Raw genomic sequence first — 17,960 nt, forward strand, 5'->3', positions numbered from 1 at the left:
AGTGCCTACTATTTCCCAAGTATCACTCTGTGTACCAGGGCAGAAAAGTAAATAAGACAGACAAATGCTTGACCTCAGAGAGTTTATATTCTATTCAGAGAAACAGACAATAAACATATAAAACAGGTGGTTGGTGGTTGTGTGCCGAGGGGTCAGTTGTGACTCATGACTCTGCATCGGGTTTCTGAGGTTATAAATCTTTCCAGGAACAGAAAACCTCATCTTTCTCCCATGGGATGTGCTGACCTTGAGGTTAGCAGCCCGAATTGTAACCACTGCACTACCAGAGTTCCTTCATAAACCAGGTAGCCACAGATTATGATGAGCATTGTAGAGTGATGCTGAGAAAGGGAAGGCCAGTGAGACTGAGTGGTCAGGGTTCTCTGGAAGAGATAGCATTTGATCTGAGTCCTTAAGGATAAGAATGGGCCCATAGCACAAGATGTTAGGGCAAGAACGCATGGGTGAAAGGAAAGCAAGAGTAAGGGCTCAGGGGAAGGAACAGCAAGGACACCAGTGTGGCCAAAGTGAGGCTGTGAGGTCAGAACAGCTGGCAGGCATCTGTCTTCATCCTGAGAGCAGTAAGAAACCATTTATGATTTTTAGAGATCATCAAGCTGCTGTGTAGAGAGTGGATTATGTAATATGATCCTTAAATTCATGGAGCTCACCTAGGTAGTTATGGGGAGGCTTCACAAAGCTTGTGGGGAAATTCCCTTATCTTTTCATTCCATTTTCCAAGAACATTTTGAATCTCCCTCATACAACCAATGACTTCTTAAAATAGTGAGAGAAGCAGCAAGCTGTGAACGTCTGTGTAACAAGGCATCCCAAGTTGATTTCCCAGAGAAGTGGCAATTAAGCCGAGGCCTAAAGCATGAGTAGCAAAGCAAGAGGGAAGGAAAGAGGCAGCAGCAGGGGCAAAGGCCTGGAGACAGGAGATCAGTGTTGCCCAAGCTGAAGCCATACAGGCCCCTGGAGGCTGTAGTATGAAGTGAGCATTGACTCTGCTTATCTTTCCATCATGGGCTTCTACCAACACCTTGAGTCCTCGGAGGAGAAGTGGTGAGGATGAGTGTGTGTGTGCATGTGTGTGCGTGTTTGTAGCCCTTGTCTGCAGAGAACCTCCAAACCTTCAGGGAGCACTCTGTCCTCTCCCCATCCCACAGGCTGCTGTGGCTGCATCGGGGCTCAACACTCTGCTGGAAAGTGACGGCCAATTCACACTCTTGGCCCCCACTAATGAAGCCTTTGAGAAAATCCCTGCTGAGACCTTGAACCGAATCCTGGGCGACCCTGAGGCCCTGAAGGGTAAGCACCCCTCATACTCTGCTGCCACATTCTTAGAGCAACTAGACAGGATCCAAGGCCTAGTTCAAGGTAGATATGTCACCTGCATAAGGTGACTCAGAATGTTCACCACAGAGACTTGGAAAGCAAACCATCCCATTGCTTCCAGCTGGTCATGTGTCTACAGAGGCCAAAGCAGAGCCCCACGCTAGCTCTGAGGGGTGAGTACGGAATCCAATGACCTTTGTTTAGGACACAGCTAAGCTGAGGTCAGGAGCAGAGCTGGGAGTCCAAAGAAAACCCTGTCCAGACACAGGAATTGCTAAAGGCTCAAAGGATCAAACCAGAGTAAGGCTGTGAGGTGGGACAGCAGCTTAGAGATGCGAGTCTGGGTAGCATGTCCTGGTGTCCTTGAAATGGAATCTTTTGCAACGCTTTAACTCTTCCTATGCCTGACTTGGGTGTTTCATGGGTAATCCAAGAGTTAAAAACTACTAACCATCCACTCCTGACTCTCCAGTGTTGGCTACAGTCTCACCTTGCTAGCTTAGATGCAGCACTGATTACTGCTGGAGGAGAAGAAGCCAGAATGGCCTAACTCTGCCCCTGAGGCCCATCAACCTGCCTGGTTTCCCACTCCAGGGCCTCATATGGGGCTTGGCTGTGCTACTCCTAGAAGGGGAATGAGCTCTAAGCTGCTATTTGAGATCCCTGAGTCCCCTGGGAAGTGGAGGAGGCCCCAGTTCCCCTCTGCACCCTAACCACACTATTCCTCCCCAAAATAATTCAGGGATGACTTCATTTCTTTTAAATCTATTTAAATCTACTTTTATGATAATGTCCTATATAAAGTGCCTAATGAATTTCAGACACCCCATAAATTTAAAATGTTCTCTTTGCAGCCACGCAGGGATGGGAAGGGGCATGTTTGTGAAAGTGCAGATGAGGAGCTGCTGCATGTCTAGCAGATGCTTCCTGGGAGTCTCCATGTGCCTTGCATGTGCTTGGTATTGAGGCCACACAGATTTATACAGTGCAGCCTTTGCCTTCAAGGAAGTTGAAGTCTAGTGAGAGGACAGTTCAAAATGTCATTGGGATCTGAGTTAGTCAGTGCAAGATACACCGTGGACTGGAGGGAGTGGGTGGGGGCAGACACGGCCTGAAGGGTCCCGGAGGCTTCCTGGAAATGAGACTTTAAGTACAACTCAGTGTGCTTTACATCCTATTCAGAATTCTGTTCCCCATAAAACATGTTTTATACAGAGGATAATTTTATCTTTGTGACTATCAGGATTCCTTTTTATAACAAAGGGGAAAAACCTTCTAATCTATCCCTTTTCCTACTCAGTAACAGTGTGTTCTAAGCAAGGATCCTCTTTGTAGTACTGTAGGTGCTAGACTTTAAAGAAAGGGGCCTTGGTTCCATCTGGGGAAGTATTATTAGCAGGTTGACAGACAGGCAGAGAGCAGCACTGGGCAGGTTATGCCCTATTAGACGACTGGAATGCCTCTCTGGCCCTGGTCACCCCTACCTCACCCCAACTTCAGTGTTCTTCTCTGAGGCCTGGACTTCCATGGTCGCCTCTTCCCCGCTGGTTGAATCCGAAAGCGCTGGCTTTGGAAACCATGCTTGTACAGGAAGTGAATGACTGCGCAGGCGGCAGAACTTCCTGCTGCTTGTGACTACGCAGTTTTGGTTCCCACATGTGGGATGAATTGAAACTCACCTCACTGGGAAGAACTCATGGCAGAGGGCCTTGGGGAGCTTGGGGAAGCTGCAGTCTGGGGGTCTGCTCTGTCTGGAGTGGTGGGAGACACATGCTCCTTGACTGGCCCTTGCAGCTTCATAAGTCCAGCACGTTTTGGACTCTCTGAGGTGATGAAACCCACTGATACAGAATCAAGTAGGTGAAAAAAAGCAATTCTATAGAACAAGCCCCATAGGGTTTCCAAGGCTGCGATCATTCTCTCAAAGAGCAGCTAGTGGGTTTGCTTAATCACCGCACCACCAAGGCTCGTTACTGAGGTAATAGGCACCAGCAAAAGCCATGACAGAGTAAGGAGCCCACCTTTGGACAGTCAGCTCTTACCTCCCCCTAAAGTAGCATTGAGCTAGTAAACAGACAATTATCGAAAGGGGGTGGAAGAGACCATGTCTTACTGTCACCATTCCTAAGGCCTTAGATCTTGGCGATCAGTAGACCTTTGGGTAAAATGGATGAAAGCTTTGGTTCGTCAAAAAAAAAAAAAAAAAAAAAGTCCAAATAATTTGAAACTGTCATTCGCTACTATGGTTTCCATTTTTATCAAGACCATTAGATAAAAGTTCCCATGACTGGCTCAGTGGCATTTTTCCCTGAAGTTCAGATACTAAGCTAATTCACCTTGGAGTCCAGATAGTAATAAGCGAATTACTAACACTTGTTGAGCATTTATTTTGCTGCTGCACATCGTACTCAGGGTTTCACTTTCAGGATGTCATTCCATCCTTACAACAGCCCAATGAGATGACTCCTATTACTATCTCCACTTGACTGGGGAGGAAGTGGAGATTCAAAGATATTAAATAACTTGCTCAAAGTCACTCCTGACTGGTAAGTAGCCAAGCTTCAATTCAGACTCAGGCAGTCTGACCACAGAGTCCAAGCTAGATAGATTACAAGGACAGAAAGGCCAAAGGAGGACCCAGACCATGCTGATGGTCAGCACCAAAGAGAGTTTTCCCAGTTGGTGCCCAAAGCCAGCCCAGAGGAGGCGCTGATGAAGCTCTGTCCTGTTTGGCCTCCAGACCTGCTGAACAACCACATCCTGAAGTCGGCCATGTGTGCTGAAGCCATTGTGGCTGGGATGTCCATGGAGACCCTGGAGGGCACAACACTGGAGGTGGGCTGCAGTGGAGACATGCTCACCATCAATGGAAAGGCCATCATCTCCAACAAAGACACCCTGGCCACCAACGGTGTGATCCACTACATCGATGAGCTGCTCATCCCAGACTCAGGTAAGTCGGACTCTGGAAGACCTTGCCCCTCTCAGATCCCTATCTTCTTTGGTGTCAGTGGTGACAGGGTTGGAGGGAATTTGGGGACATTTGAGGTCACTTCCCTGCTCACAGCCTGTCTGAAAAATAGACCTGGGTGCCCAGTGGATTGCAACCAGGTTGAAGAGCATCAGGCATAGGAATCCATACGTTATCTTAGAGGCAGTAGGAAGTCATTGAAAGTGTCTGGGAAGGAGCAACATGTTCACAGAGTTCTTTCTGAAGATCTCCCTCTTCTGCTTGGACATGAAGGGCCATTCATTGACCTCACAGTGTTTGCTTTCTCAGTGATGCCCAAGCCATTCTGGGGTCACTGCCCCAGGGAAGATGACTAAATGAACTTTGGTTTGTGTTTCATGCAGCATACAGGATCCATTCCAGAACTTCTATTGCCCATAATTAGGGAAAAAATGAAAATGACCCCCCCTTCATTCTATGGGGAGTCACTGCATTATCTACTGTTCAGAAGCTGAACACAGAGAGAGACACTGCCTCCCTCCAGCAGTAGGGTGTCCTGTCTGAGCTGTCCCCAGGGCTTCAGGCAGCACCTGACCTCGCCTTTCCTCTTCCTCTGGCCAGCTGAACCACACCTCACTTCCCTGTCCAGCTACATTTTTCTGGGCAACTGTTAAGCTGATGATCCAAGCCCGCTGTGCCCCAGCAGCACTTAGCAGGGTTGTTGACTCACGAGATGACATTCCTGCTGATGCAGGTCATGCTCTTGGGTGCATGAATGATAAATGAAAACAGCACTTTTAACTTTTGAACCCACTTTCTCCTTCCTTGTAGCCAAGACGCTGTTTGAGTTGGCTGCAGAGTCTGATGTTTCCACAGCCATTGACCTCTTTAGACAAGCTGGCCTCAGCACTCATCTCTCTGGAAATGAGCAGTTGACTCTCCTGGCCCCCCTGAATTCTGTGTTCAAAGGTAATAAGGGGAAGCACTGCTGCTGGCTTGTCTGTGAGCACAACTGCCCCACCCACTGCCACCTCCACAACACCCATGGAACGTTAGCACTTCCACTCCAGCTCAACTGAAAGCAGATGTGACTTCACCAGAAACTTCTGAGGCTCTGTTGTTTCATTTGGCAGAGCAGAGAAATCACATGGGGATAGTGCCTCAGAATACAAAGGTCTGCATCTGTCCGGAGAGCAGAGAGGCCCTGTCTTTCTATGCAGGGTCCCTGTCAATGTGATAGTAATGGAGTCAGAGTGGGAATACCACCTTCCCTTTCCCCTTAGGGCACAACTCCAAACAACCTCCATTATCTGGGCCTTTTCTTTCTTCCTTTTGTCCTCTCTCTCTCTTTCTTTCTTTCTTTTTTTCACAGAAAGATGCCAGATGTTAAGAACTGCTGGCAGCCTCACTTGATTTCTCAGTTTCCATATCCAAGCTCAAGCATCAATACCGTTTTTACTAAATCTGTCTCCCAAATCCTTCTCTTCATTTCAGGAACCTTTCTCTTGGAGCCTAATAAACACACCTTCTCTTGCAGATGGCACCCCTACCATTGATGCCCCAACAAAGAACTTGCTTCTGAACCACATGGTTAAAACCCAGCTGGCCTCCAAGTATCTGTACCATGGACAGACCCTGGATACTCTAGGTGGAAAAAAATTAAGAGTTTTTGTGTACCGCAATGTAAGTTCTGGTTCCTAAATTACACTCCTTCTTCAGTCCGATGAATGCCTGGATGCATGGTTACTAATGGAAAGATTTGCTGTTCAAAATCACCCAGAGGTGCTGCAGAAGAAAAGCCTGGGAATCTGCTTTTGAAAGTGGAAACCCTTTGGAGAACAGTTCTACTCTGCACACATGGGGTCCCTATGAGTCAGAATCAACTCAGCAGCCACTGGTTTTCTTTTACTCTTCACTAAAAAACCAACGTTGTATTCATGTTTAAAAAAAAAAAAAAAAAAAATGTCCTAGTAAGCAGGAGATTGCATGAGAATGGGTTTGTAATTTTAAAAACTAAAAATAATTTATTGAAAGTACCATCTGATACCAAAGTGGGATCCTACAGAAGGTTGAACATCTCCAAACATCTCCAAACACAACTGTCTGAACCAATGGTTAAGCTGTAGTCCATCTTGATCAATGGGAGGAAAAGTAGAGGTTTTAAGTCCTATTTGGCTTATGTGAACAGATGTCCCTGAACTGACAGCCCACACGGCAGCCCTCCTCGGTTCACAGGTTGTCCTTCATCTCCTCATCTCTTCTGTTTTCAAACCCAGCAGTTACTCTGGAATACCCAGTAGGAATCACAACACAACATAGCTCTTGATTAGGAGAAGCCAGCACCAGTTTGCTAAAGGTGGTTGCCATTTATTAAATCATTGGGTTCAATCTGGCTGTGTTAGGGCTATGTTAGAGCCAAAACTGTAACCTCAATCTGACTGTGTTAGGACTATGTTAGAGCCTCATCTGTAACCTCAATCAGACTGTGTTAGGGTATGTTAGAGGCTCATCTGTATCCTCAATCTGACTATGTTAGGATTATGTTAGAGCTTCATCTGTAACCTCAATCTGACTGTGTTGGGGTATGTTAGAGCCTCATCTGTAACCTCAATCTGACTGTGTTAGGACTATGTTAGAGCCTCATCTGTAACCTCAATCAGACTGTGTTAGGGTATGTTAGAGCCTCATCTGTATCCTCAATCTGACTGTGTTAGGACTATGTTAGAGCCTCATCTGTAACCTCAATCTGGCTGTGTTAGGGTATGTTAGAGCCTCATCTGTAACCTCATTCTGACTGTGTTGGGGCTGTGTTTGAGCCTCTTCTGTAACCTCAATCTGACTATGTTAGGGTGTGTTAGAGCCTCATCTGTAACCTCAATCTGACTGTGTTAGGGCCTCATCTGTAACCTCAATCTGTGTTGGGGCTATGTTAGAGCCTCATCTGTATCCTCATTCTGACTGTGTTGGGGCTATGTTAGAGCCTCATCTGTAACCTCAATCTGACTGTGTTAGGGCCTCATCTGTAACCTCATTCTGACTGTGTTGGGGCTGTGTTTGAGCCTCTTCTGTAACCTCAATCTGACTGTGTTAGAGCCTCATCTGTAACCTCAATCTGACTGTGTTGGGGCTATGTTAGAGCCTCATCTGTATCCTCATTCTGACTGTGTTGGGGCTACGTTAGAGCCTCATCTGTAACCTCAATCTGACTGTGTTAGGGCTGTTAGAGCCTCATCTGTAACCTCAATCTGACTGTGTTAGGGCTGTTAGAGCCTCATCTGTAACCTCAATCTGACTGCTTGTTAGGGGTATGTTAGAGCTTCATCGGTAACCTCAATCTGACTGTGTTGGGGCTATGTTAGAGCCTCATCTGTAACCTCAATCTGACTGTTTTAGGGTATGTTAGAGCCTTATCTGTAACCTGATACTCTCATCACAGGACCTCTCTGTAACTGTACTGGCACCTCTGGGCTCATTCTTTCCTTAAGCAACATCATTTCTTCTTCTTTTCTTTCCTGATAAAAATGCATTCACTGTATCCTAACCTTAATGATCCATCCCAATACACACTGATTGATCTTTGTGGATAATGTCGTTAGTGCATGCCCTGAACAAACCAGCAGGTCCTGGACGGGGAAGATGACCAGCTTTTCCTTGCCCCTGTTCTGTGCAGAGCCTGTGCATCGAGAATAGCTGCATCGCTGCCCATGACAAGAAAGGGCGGTATGGGACCCTGTTCACCATGGACCGTGTGCTGACTCCCCCAATGGGGACCGTCATGGATGTTCTGAAGGGAGACCATCGCTTTAGGTAACTGACTCCATCCCAGGGTGGGCCTTTTGCCATGTGACTGTGCTGGCACCGGACACTGGGCTCAGTTATATGTCAAGCTTCCCCTTGTTCACAATGTGCTGGTGTGACCATCAGGCTTAGGGTATGGAAATTAGGAAAAGGGGTTGCATCTGGGAGAAAGGTGCTCACATACATGGGAAATAAGGGAGGAGACTACATTTTTATTCCTGAAATGCAAAAAAATATCTCCCTCTCACCTCGAGGTCTCTGAGCGCATGTGCTTTCTGTGAATGAATCTCCTCTTTATGGAGTATTTGCTTATTGCAACTGAAAGTTCCTTACCACTCTTTCTGAGACAGTGTGTTTTCATGCCTTGCTCTCTCAAATTCTGTCTTTTTCACCACTGGGTGCTGTCACATTGAATATGTGTCCCTGTTACTGAGTTCAGCCACCCACACCCACTCAGGACCTGGGAGACCACCACACTCTGTCCTTTTCAAAATTGCATCCCCCCGGACCCAGAAGCTCAGCCAACGTCTGGGTCAGTCATGTCTCTGACCTCTCTTCTTCCTCCTCCTTCCTTCTGGCTGTTTAACCACACTTAGCAGTTACGCTGGGGTGGAAAAAAGAGCTGAACTGCAGTCTTTCCCCCTCTCAGGAGGAGGGTGTGAGAACCTCTTAGCAGTGTAAATTGCAGCAGTCTGGGCTCCAGGGACCTCTGCAGTGAGGTGTCGGGTGACATGTGTGTGTGCATCCACAGCATGCTGGTGGCGGCCATCCAGTCTGCAGGCCTGACTGAGACCCTCAATCGGGAAGGGGTCTATACAGTCTTTGCTCCCACCAATGAAGCCTTCCAAGCTATGCCACCGGGAGAACTGAACAAACTCTTGGGTAAGGCCCAACCTAAGTACGTCTATAAGCTAGCTGTACCTGCCAGGGTACTAGGAGGAAACTGCTAAAAGGAATGTAATGAGAAGATTATTTGTGGAGGTGTGGACAGGATTAAGAGAACCGCAAAGGGTAATAATACCCAGGAGCTAGAACCATGGCAAGCCCATGGCCACTCCAGGCCTGGGAGGGGACAAGGGACTGCAGGACAGTGGCCAGAGTTCTATGCAGCTACTACTGAACCAAGGCAAGGGGGACCACTGAGCACCTCTGTCTCTTCCCACCACCACCCCCAGTTGCTTGTAGGCCCTACATTCCCTGATTCGAGGAAGGCAAGGGAGTCTGCATGGTACACTTCCTAGACGTCAGCCTCTTAGGGCACTAAACAGGGCAGAGAAGGGTAGAAAAGAGATTGAAGGTGATTAGCAACCAACACAGTCACCAGGGTCTGTTTTCTAAGGTGAGGACCTGTAAGTATTTGTGATAATGAAGCATTATTGTCCCTCCTTCAGGATTCAAACTTTGCATAGAAGTTAAAAGTGATCCTGAAGGATTTGGTTGAAAATGTTTGGGAGGCAATATTGTGGTTAGCATAGTGAGTACAAATCGGACTGCTAACCTCAAAGTCAAAAGTTTGAAACTACCAGCCATTCCATGGAAGAAAGATGATACTTTCTATTCCCATAAAGATTTACAGCCTCAGAAACCCTATGCAGGGTCACTATGAGTCAGAACTGACTCCACAGTCTATAACCAACCATCATAGTGGTTACCAAAAAACACAAACAAAAAGAAACCCACTGCCTGCCAGTCAATTCTTACTCATAGCAGCCGTGTATAAGATTGCCAAGGCAGCAAATCTTTATAGGAGAAAGCCTCATCTGTCCCCAAGGAGCAGCTGGTGGTGGGTTTGAACTGCTGGCCTTGCTTTTGCCCAATGTGTAACCCACTCTGCCATCGGGACCCCAGATTAGCTGAAGATAGGTTCAAATGCAGGCTCATGAATTTACTAGATTGACCTCTGGTTAACCTCTTGAGTACCTTTGTCATTGTGTCGTGAAGACTAATTGAGACGGCCCACACAGGACTGGGTACGTACCTTCAACAGTAATGGTTGTGCTGAGAGTGAGGTGGGGCAGGACTTGGAGTATTTGGAGTGATGCATGCCCACAAGAGCCACTTCCCACGCTGGTGTGAGGAGACTAGAAAACTCAGGTTGCAGGCAGCTCAGAGCTGAATTTATGTCTTGTTTAGTCATCTTTGTTGCTAAATGAGCCCGTATCTGTGGCTCTGACCCATGTTCTTGACAAGAGGGGAGAAGTCCATTCTGAACATAAACTTCCAGTGTAATTTCCTCAGGTGGACTGAACCTGCCCAGCCTGTTTCTTTTTCAGTTGTGTGGGAGCACAGTCCCTAAGTGGTACTAAGGGTGAACATGATCTGCTGTTAACCAAAAGGTTGGCAGTTTGAGTCCATCTAAATGTACCCCAGAAGAGAAGCCTGGAGATCTTCGTTTAAAACAGCAGCCATTGAAAACCCAATGGAGCAGTTCTACTCTGACAAACCGAAGGTCACTCTGAGTCAGAATCAACTTAGTGGCAATGATTTGGTCAGTGTGTAGGGATAGAGAAGGGGCCTGGGGAGAACTTCAAAGGTATGCCCTGAGACAGGCCTGCAGGCAGAATTAAGCCCCCCAGCACTCCTGGTAGATGGGGATGGGTCCAGTTGTTTGAGATCTCCAGAGAAAGAGGTCCCTTGTCCCCAGGGTCTGGCTTGGCTCAGTATTTTCTGGAAGTTTTGTTGTTGTTGTTTTTTATGAAAGGAACTGTTGTGGGTTGTAGAGTATGGATGTCTGTTGATGAGTTGGTACCTGGTAGCCCTATCCATGGCATTACTGTAAATGTGTCGACAACCAAGTGAACCTTCCCAAATGCTCTGAAACTTAACTCTGTTCTTGGTTTCAAGATACTGGAAATAGTTGTCTGGGGAAATCCAGCCATTTGTCTGGTTACGTGAGTATTAGAGAGAGTCTTGATGGAGATAAGAGGGCAGCTGGCAGCTTTAAAAATTGCCTCCCACACGCCATTCGGGAAATGCCTGTGCACCTTTATGAGCAATAGGATGCTTTCCCCTGTTGGTGGAGAGACTGATGTGGGCTGGAAGGAATGCCGAGGCGAGACACAGAAGGATGTGGCGAGGGAATACCCCCCTCAGCCCTGACCTCATCGGCTCCATGGCTCCTCCAGATGGCAGCTGTTGAGTCTTTTAAGTTGTCCCTTCAGGAAACAACCATCTCAAACAGACTATGCATTTAAGGGTAGATTGTGTAAATATTTCACTACTGTGTTATAACCGTCGGGAGTCACACTGATGATGAAACATCCCAGATGCTGGTGCTGGAAAGGTCCTTGGCTTGCCAAGCAAATATTTAGCTCGTGGAAACATGAGTCATGCTCACAGAGGAGTATGGATTAACTCCTTCTCAGCTTCCAGGGAGCCCAACATCACAGGGTGCAGTCACTGGCTTTAGGAGCACAGTCACAGCCACAGACATGTGCCTTATGCCTGCTAACCATGATACATGTGGTGGTGGGTCATGGCTAAGTGCACAGTGGGTGCTCAAAAACTGCTAAATACCTGGGCAGGTATTATTAAGGTCTCAGGGGATGAACACATGCATCTTCACTGAGCCCTCCTTGGCCATGCCAGTTACCAACCTTGAGATTGGCTGTGCCTCCTTTTTCCATAAACCTGCAGGAAATGCCAAGGAACTTGCCAACATCCTGAAATACCACATTGGCGATGAAATCCTGGTTAGCGGTGGCATTGGGCCCCTGGTGCGACTGAAGTCTCTGCAAGGCGACAAGCTGGAAGTCAGCTCAGTGAGTATACCTAGCAATTAAAAAGGCTGACAGTACCCTGCCACCAAGGTGTCGGGGCGTAGCTCGCCCCCAGGATGGCGTTAGATATAGACACAGTCTTTACGGTGCTTCCTGAATCTCTGAGTGCATTTTCTCCACAAAACCAGTTATTGTTGAGTTAGTCCCAACACATGGCCATCCAGAGAGAAAGGAAAAAGGAAAGAAGCCTTACAGGAAACCAAAGAGATTGTGGTTAGACATGAGTAAGAACTTCCAGAATTGCAGAAACATAAAGTCTCTGACTTGACCTCTGACAGAGGCTAGTAGATCCTCCTTCCCTTAAAGAGATCATAGGGATCAGTGCCTATCCTTACCCCCGCTCTAAATGCAGGCTTACTGAGCTGAACCAGACCATCCTAAGAGGCTTTTTGTCTGTTCTGATGCTTGTCTGTGAGCCTTCCCTTGCTCTGCACATTGATAATACACATTCCACTTTTAAGCTGTAATCAGAAGATTGCCCCCAACCACCCTTCTGGTAGAAAACAGATAGCCAGCCCACTTCTGGAATCCTGCCTGAGACCTCACTGTATGCACCACTGACCATCCTGAACAGGGACCATTCTTCCCGTGTGGGGCTGGTTCAGCATCTCTTCCCTCCTGCCCTCTTGTGACCATCAGCTGTGCACCTCCAGGGAAGTAAGGATGTGAATGATTTGTTTGACTTCTGCAAGTCAACCTGAGAAGTACTTAGCATCCAGGACTGGGTGCTGTGGTCCTGTCTGTTGCAGACGTTACTTCTCCATTCCTCTCTTAAGTTGATTTCATGGATCTGAGATAGGTTTTCCTTGGATAGGGAAACCCTCAGTGGAGCGTAAGGTGAAGCGGAAAGAGTACCTTCACGCAGAGCTGGAACCCTGGCTTCCTTTTCCAGCTCTCCCACATAACTAGCTTAAAGGAAGCACCTTACCTCTCTTGAGCCTTAGTTTCCTCTCCTGTTAAATGGGACGACCATATCCACCTTCCTTACCATACATGTTGTGAAGTTTAAGTGGAGTAACATACAAGAACATTTTGTAAATTGCAATGCACTGAATCCATAAAAGGGTTAGAATGAATCCACCACACTCAAGGTCTATTGAGGATCGGGACTGTTACATTCACCCATATACCAGATACTTAGCACAGAATCTGACATATGTAAGTGCTTGTGAATGTTTGTTAAATAAATATAGTAAATATGCCATGCATTCAGCAATCATCTCTTTTTTCCTTAGAAAAACAATGAGGTGTGTGTCAACAAAGAACCTGTGGCTGAAAATGACATCATGGCCACAAATGGTGTGGTCTATGCCATCACCAGTGTTCTGCAGCCTCCAGGTAAGTTACTACCTGGCCCCAAAGCACTGCTGTCCCACTGAGTCTGCAGCTGGTTCTTCTTTGTTTGGGGAAAATTGCTCCAAACAAAGAAATGAGAATAACCTGTCATTTTGACATTCAGACCATGTCTACAGCAGCATTGCTGTGGCTGATTGAAGAGTGAGGGTTAGGAATGGTTGGCTTAGAAGAAACTACACCAAGGAACTCACAGGACAGATTTCTGTGCACTGAATTGCATGAGTGCCTTACAACAAGAAGCAATCCACTACCATACAGTCAGTTCCTACACATAGCAATCCTCTAGGGACTGCTCCGTAGCATTTTTAAGACTGTGAATCTTTACAGGAGCAAATAGCCTCAACTTTCTCCCAAGGAGCTGCTGGTGGGTTCAAACTGCTGACTTTGTGATTAGAAGCCCCATGTGTAACCCACTATGCTACTACGGCTCCTCCTATTTACTCACAGCCCAATTGTTTATACACATATGGGTGTTCTCAATGTGCTTCCAAATATTCCCTTTAGAACGTCTCACCTGATGGGAGCGCTCTTAGTTTTATTGTTGTGTATCATCATGCCAATTCTAACTCATAGCCAAACCAAACCCCTATGGGGTTTCCTAGCCTATAATCTTTTTGGAAGATTAAATGGTTAAGTGTTTGGCTGTCAACCAAAAGGTTAGGAGTTCAAACCCACCAGCCACACCGTGGGAGAAAAAACCTGGCAATGTGCTATGGTAAAGATTATAGCTTTAAGAAAGAAAGACAGCTCCTCTCTGTCTTACTGGGTTGGTATGTATTAGATTTGACTCAGTGACACATAACAACAACAATCTTTACAGGAGCAGATTGCTAGATCCTTTTTTTCCCATGAAGCAGCTGGTGGGCTTGAACTGCTGACCTTTCCGTTAGTAGTAACCATTGTACCACTAGTGTTCACGTAACTTCCATAAAGCTGAACCTCAGGCCAGCCTCTAGCCTCACTTGTACATTCGCCGTTTTTTTTTTTTTTTTCTTCCTCTCTTTTTGCTCTCTGCCCATGGGCCAAAATCCACCATGAGTTATGAAAAGTTATAAAGGGAAAATTCATTTGACAATGTGATCCAGGAAGCCATGCAGTGCCCTTCAGTCCTGAGTGTCTCTCTTACAAAGGCTGCTTTGTTCTTTCTCCCCAGCCAACAGGCCTCAGGAACGAGGGGATGAACTTGCAGACTCTGCGCTTGAAATCTTCAAGCAGGCATCAGCGTTCTCTAAGGTAAGAAGCCTGCTAGGTTTGCCCCTGGTCTGAGCAGTCCTGTGTCCTCTGCATAGGCCCAGAGAAGAGGCGCTCCAGGGTCCTGGCCTCCTTGACTGCTCTACTGGGCCTCTCTCAAATCTTCTCTCTACTCCCCTTGGGGTATCCTCTGCCATTGCCCACATGGAGTTCAGAGGGAAAAACCCAGACAACTCATGCTTCCTTTGTGTGTCAAAGTCCACACCTCCAGAATGAGGGAGCCGCAGCTGATGAAAGTTGCAACTCTGAATTCCTTCTATCCGAGGAGGGCAACTTAGCCCAGTTCACCTTGCAGTGTGGCCTGGTCTGCCGGAACAGGGTCTGCCAAGTCACCATTCTGTGTTTCATATTACCTATCGTGGGTGGTACTGGAGTTCCTCTGAGCAATGGTGTGGAGTCTGGGTGGGGAAGCTGAGGCTGAGCCTGTCTCTGTGTGTGGGTCCTGTCTTCCTTGCCTCAGCCCCACCTCCTTCCCAGAAGAACTTCTCTGACTCTTTTTGTGCTTCCCCCAGCTCTTCTGGGCCTAGGGAACCCACTTGTGCCTTAGGCCAGGTGGAGCTCCTTCAGAATGTAGAGCATCTTCTAGAAGGCTTGCACTTCCAGAGAAGAGGCTGCAGGGGGCAGTCTTTAACCCAGATACCTGAAGCACTCACTACAGGTTTTGGACAGAGAGGTCTCCTTAGTGATGCTCCAGAAGGGGTCTTGACCTTGAACTGCTACTGATGAGAGTCACCACCTCCCTGTGCAGTCCCACTCTGCAACTCTAGGCTGTAGTTTCTCAAAAACTGTGGCTTTAGGGTCTCCTAGAAAAATTCATCTTCAACTTAACTAGGGACTTGCATGTCACTTAGGGCTATCAAGGCTGACTGAAGGACTTCCTAGGCCTACCAGTTCTACTTTCCACTCCTCTTTCTCACCTCCAGCTGAGTACAGGTGGCAGTGGATAAAGACATCATCATACGCAGATGTAGGTATCATTTTCACTAGAAACCTAATACCTTGTGTTTTCTTTCAGAGTTCCCAGAGGTCTGTTCGACTAGGTAAGTCTGATCTGTGTTTGAAGTCCTCACTTTACCTCCAAGCAGGGCCAAGCTTGCTATCTGCTACACATAGATAAGAACATCCTAGTGTTTTCTTTTGTGTGTGTGTGTGTGTGTGTGTGTGTTTCATCTGAGTACTTTTGAAATATTTATTGGAATACCTAGTAGAGTCCTGGTGTATCACTGGGGTTAATGCGCTAAACTGCAAAGTAGGTTTGAACCACAAGGTTGGTGGTTCAAACTCACCAGCTGCTCCTTGTACAGGGTCACTGTAGGTCAGAACTGACTCAATGGCACTTAGCAACAACAATATAATAAAGCAAGCTTGGCCTTTAGCATCAGACCAATTGTGGTCCAAGACAGATAACCAATTTCCTTCTTCCGTCTCCATAAGATGAAGGTAATAATAGTGAGTTTTTGACTCTGGGAGCCTGAAAATAGGGCATTGGAGTTTGGCAGGAGCCCATCGTGAGATGGTGGTGATGTTGTTAAATGCCGTTCAGTCAGTTCCGAGATTGAACCCCAGCTTAGATCGTCAGACACATAGAACATCAGTAAAGTAGGACGTTCATAAGCCAAAACCACACAACAAAGCAAAACACCTGCTATGTGTAGGTGTAAAAGAAGGCGCCTCTTTGGCCCCCAGTCTCACGATTCTGACAGTCCTAGGCAGGCATGGGAAAGTCTGCATCTTGTTCACTTTTCAAACTCCTCTCTTTCAGCCCCCGTCTATCAGAGGTTACTAGAGAGACTGAAGCACTAGCATGAAGGACCACAGGAGGAATGTGCTTCAGCAGAGCCTGCCGATTCCTCAGTTTGCTCAAGAGACTGGATGTTTTGAAACCAAATATCACACTTCAATGTTCATGGGCCGCACCATAATAAGATCTGAGCCTTGCGTAGGGGTGGGGTGGGAGTTGGGCTAGAGATGTACTTTTTTATTTTTTCCCCCTAAACATGGCTGTTAGCCCATTGTGTGCAAAGATTTGGATGTCACTGTCTGACATTCACTTCCATAAGGGACCTGTCCCAAATGTGGAGTTTCCCATTTATCCCAAATGCTCCAGAAAAGGGAGCCTCAGCTTTGTGGAACTCACAAAACCTGACTTAAGCAATCAAGAACTATGGGAAAGTCATGACATGATTTTTATAAGTTCTTTCAGTTGAAGAAATAGCATCATCATAAGCTACAAGTTGAACTGTTCTGTCAAGTGTGTCTGTTGTGTACATGTGGCTTAGACACTTCTATGTGGCCTTGCCCAGGTAGAAGAAAGAAAAAGGTTTGCAGAGCATGTAGAGGCCCAGTATTTCCCAAGGAGAAGTGTGGCAGAGCCATGGTGTGTTTGTAATAATAAAACCAAAGAAATATATGCCCTGTGTGGATGGGTGACTGTATTCTGGCCTGTGTATTCCACAGGATGTGTTTATGAGCCTCATACAGAAGCGTGCAACTGTGTTGGTCTCTCATACCTCTCAATTCTACCCTGAGTCCGCTAGAGAAGACTTGAGGGATGGTCCGTGGAAGATTCCTCAGACACCCAGACAGCTCAAGCAGGCTTGAGTCTAAATCTTTGTTGACCTAATGTGCATTTCAGCCCTCGGGGTTCTAGTTCTCGGAGTTCCAGTCCTCTGTCTTCACCTCACCCAGCACTTCCTTCCTTTGGCTAGGAACACCTTCCTTCCACGGCTATAATTCCGTATTTTGTGATGTACTTTGGAATCCTCAGTACCTACCCAGTGAACTGTTCTCCATCATAGTCCCATTATATAGATGAGGAGGCTGAGGTTCGAATGGGAGAACCCCTGGTAACAAAGAAAAGGGCTGAGCTGGAACTGGAACCAAAGTCTCCTAACAGCCATCATTAAATAAGTAAGCAATTTCATGTTTTGCAGGTTCATACTTGCTGTGGTAACCATGTTCAATCCTTTCCCCTGCTCCTTTAATCTGCCACCTGAAATGTCTGTGGCTCTCAGAGGTCATTTGACCTCATTGCTTACTGCCTTTGTGACCTGGGTGAAGTACTTATGCTCTCAGACCCTGTGATTCCTCATCTGTAATGGGAGATGACATTCATATCTACCTCATGCATCTGTCATGAGGATGCAGTTACATAATGCATATAAAGGGCTTGATGCAGCTTTAGTTATCCTTAGTGCAAATCAAGTGTCTGAGGATGCTCAGGGTCAGTGCAGTTGAGAGCCTTTTTGGGTGAGTTTCTCAAAGTTCACCCACTTTCCGGGAGAATAGGAGTCTTTCCACCCACCCCCTCAACACGCAACATTGCCAAGACTGATTCGCTCTAGTAGCCTGTGTTCATTTCACTCAGTGGACCCAACAACACAAAGGTGTCTACAGCGCTACTGCCAGTCAGTCCACAAGTGTTGGAAATAAACACTGGACAAGACGGGCAGATTTCCCCCCTTAAATAGCTTCCAGTCTGGGGTGAG

The 17,960-nt window shown here is 46.8% G+C and overlaps 1 protein-coding gene across 1 annotated transcript in view; it reads left to right on the forward strand.

Annotated features, from left to right (window-relative positions):
- Window positions 1-16,493, forward strand: part of TGFBI (transforming growth factor, beta-induced, 68kDa) — a 40,481-nt gene extending 23,988 nt beyond the window's left edge. The window contains exons 7-17 of the mRNA XM_006866095.1: window positions 1,170-1,311; window positions 4,079-4,291; window positions 5,120-5,257; window positions 5,826-5,971; window positions 7,959-8,095; window positions 8,838-8,968; window positions 11,723-11,847; window positions 13,101-13,203; window positions 14,375-14,454; window positions 15,488-15,512; window positions 16,235-16,493. Of these exons, the coding sequence (XP_006866157.1) occupies window positions 1,170-1,311; window positions 4,079-4,291; window positions 5,120-5,257; window positions 5,826-5,971; window positions 7,959-8,095; window positions 8,838-8,968; window positions 11,723-11,847; window positions 13,101-13,203; window positions 14,375-14,454; window positions 15,488-15,512; window positions 16,235-16,275 (1,281 nt within the window). The 3' untranslated portion in view covers window positions 16,276-16,493. The remainder of the gene's footprint in view (window positions 1-1,169; window positions 1,312-4,078; window positions 4,292-5,119; window positions 5,258-5,825; window positions 5,972-7,958; window positions 8,096-8,837; window positions 8,969-11,722; window positions 11,848-13,100; window positions 13,204-14,374; window positions 14,455-15,487; window positions 15,513-16,234) is intronic.
- Window positions 16,494-17,960: the final 1,467 nt, after the last annotated feature.

This window comes from Chrysochloris asiatica, unplaced genomic scaffold, assembly GCF_000296735.1.
Source record: "Chrysochloris asiatica unplaced genomic scaffold, ChrAsi1.0 scaffold00087, whole genome shotgun sequence".
NCBI classification, from domain to species: domain Eukaryota; kingdom Metazoa; phylum Chordata; class Mammalia; order Afrosoricida; family Chrysochloridae; genus Chrysochloris; species Chrysochloris asiatica.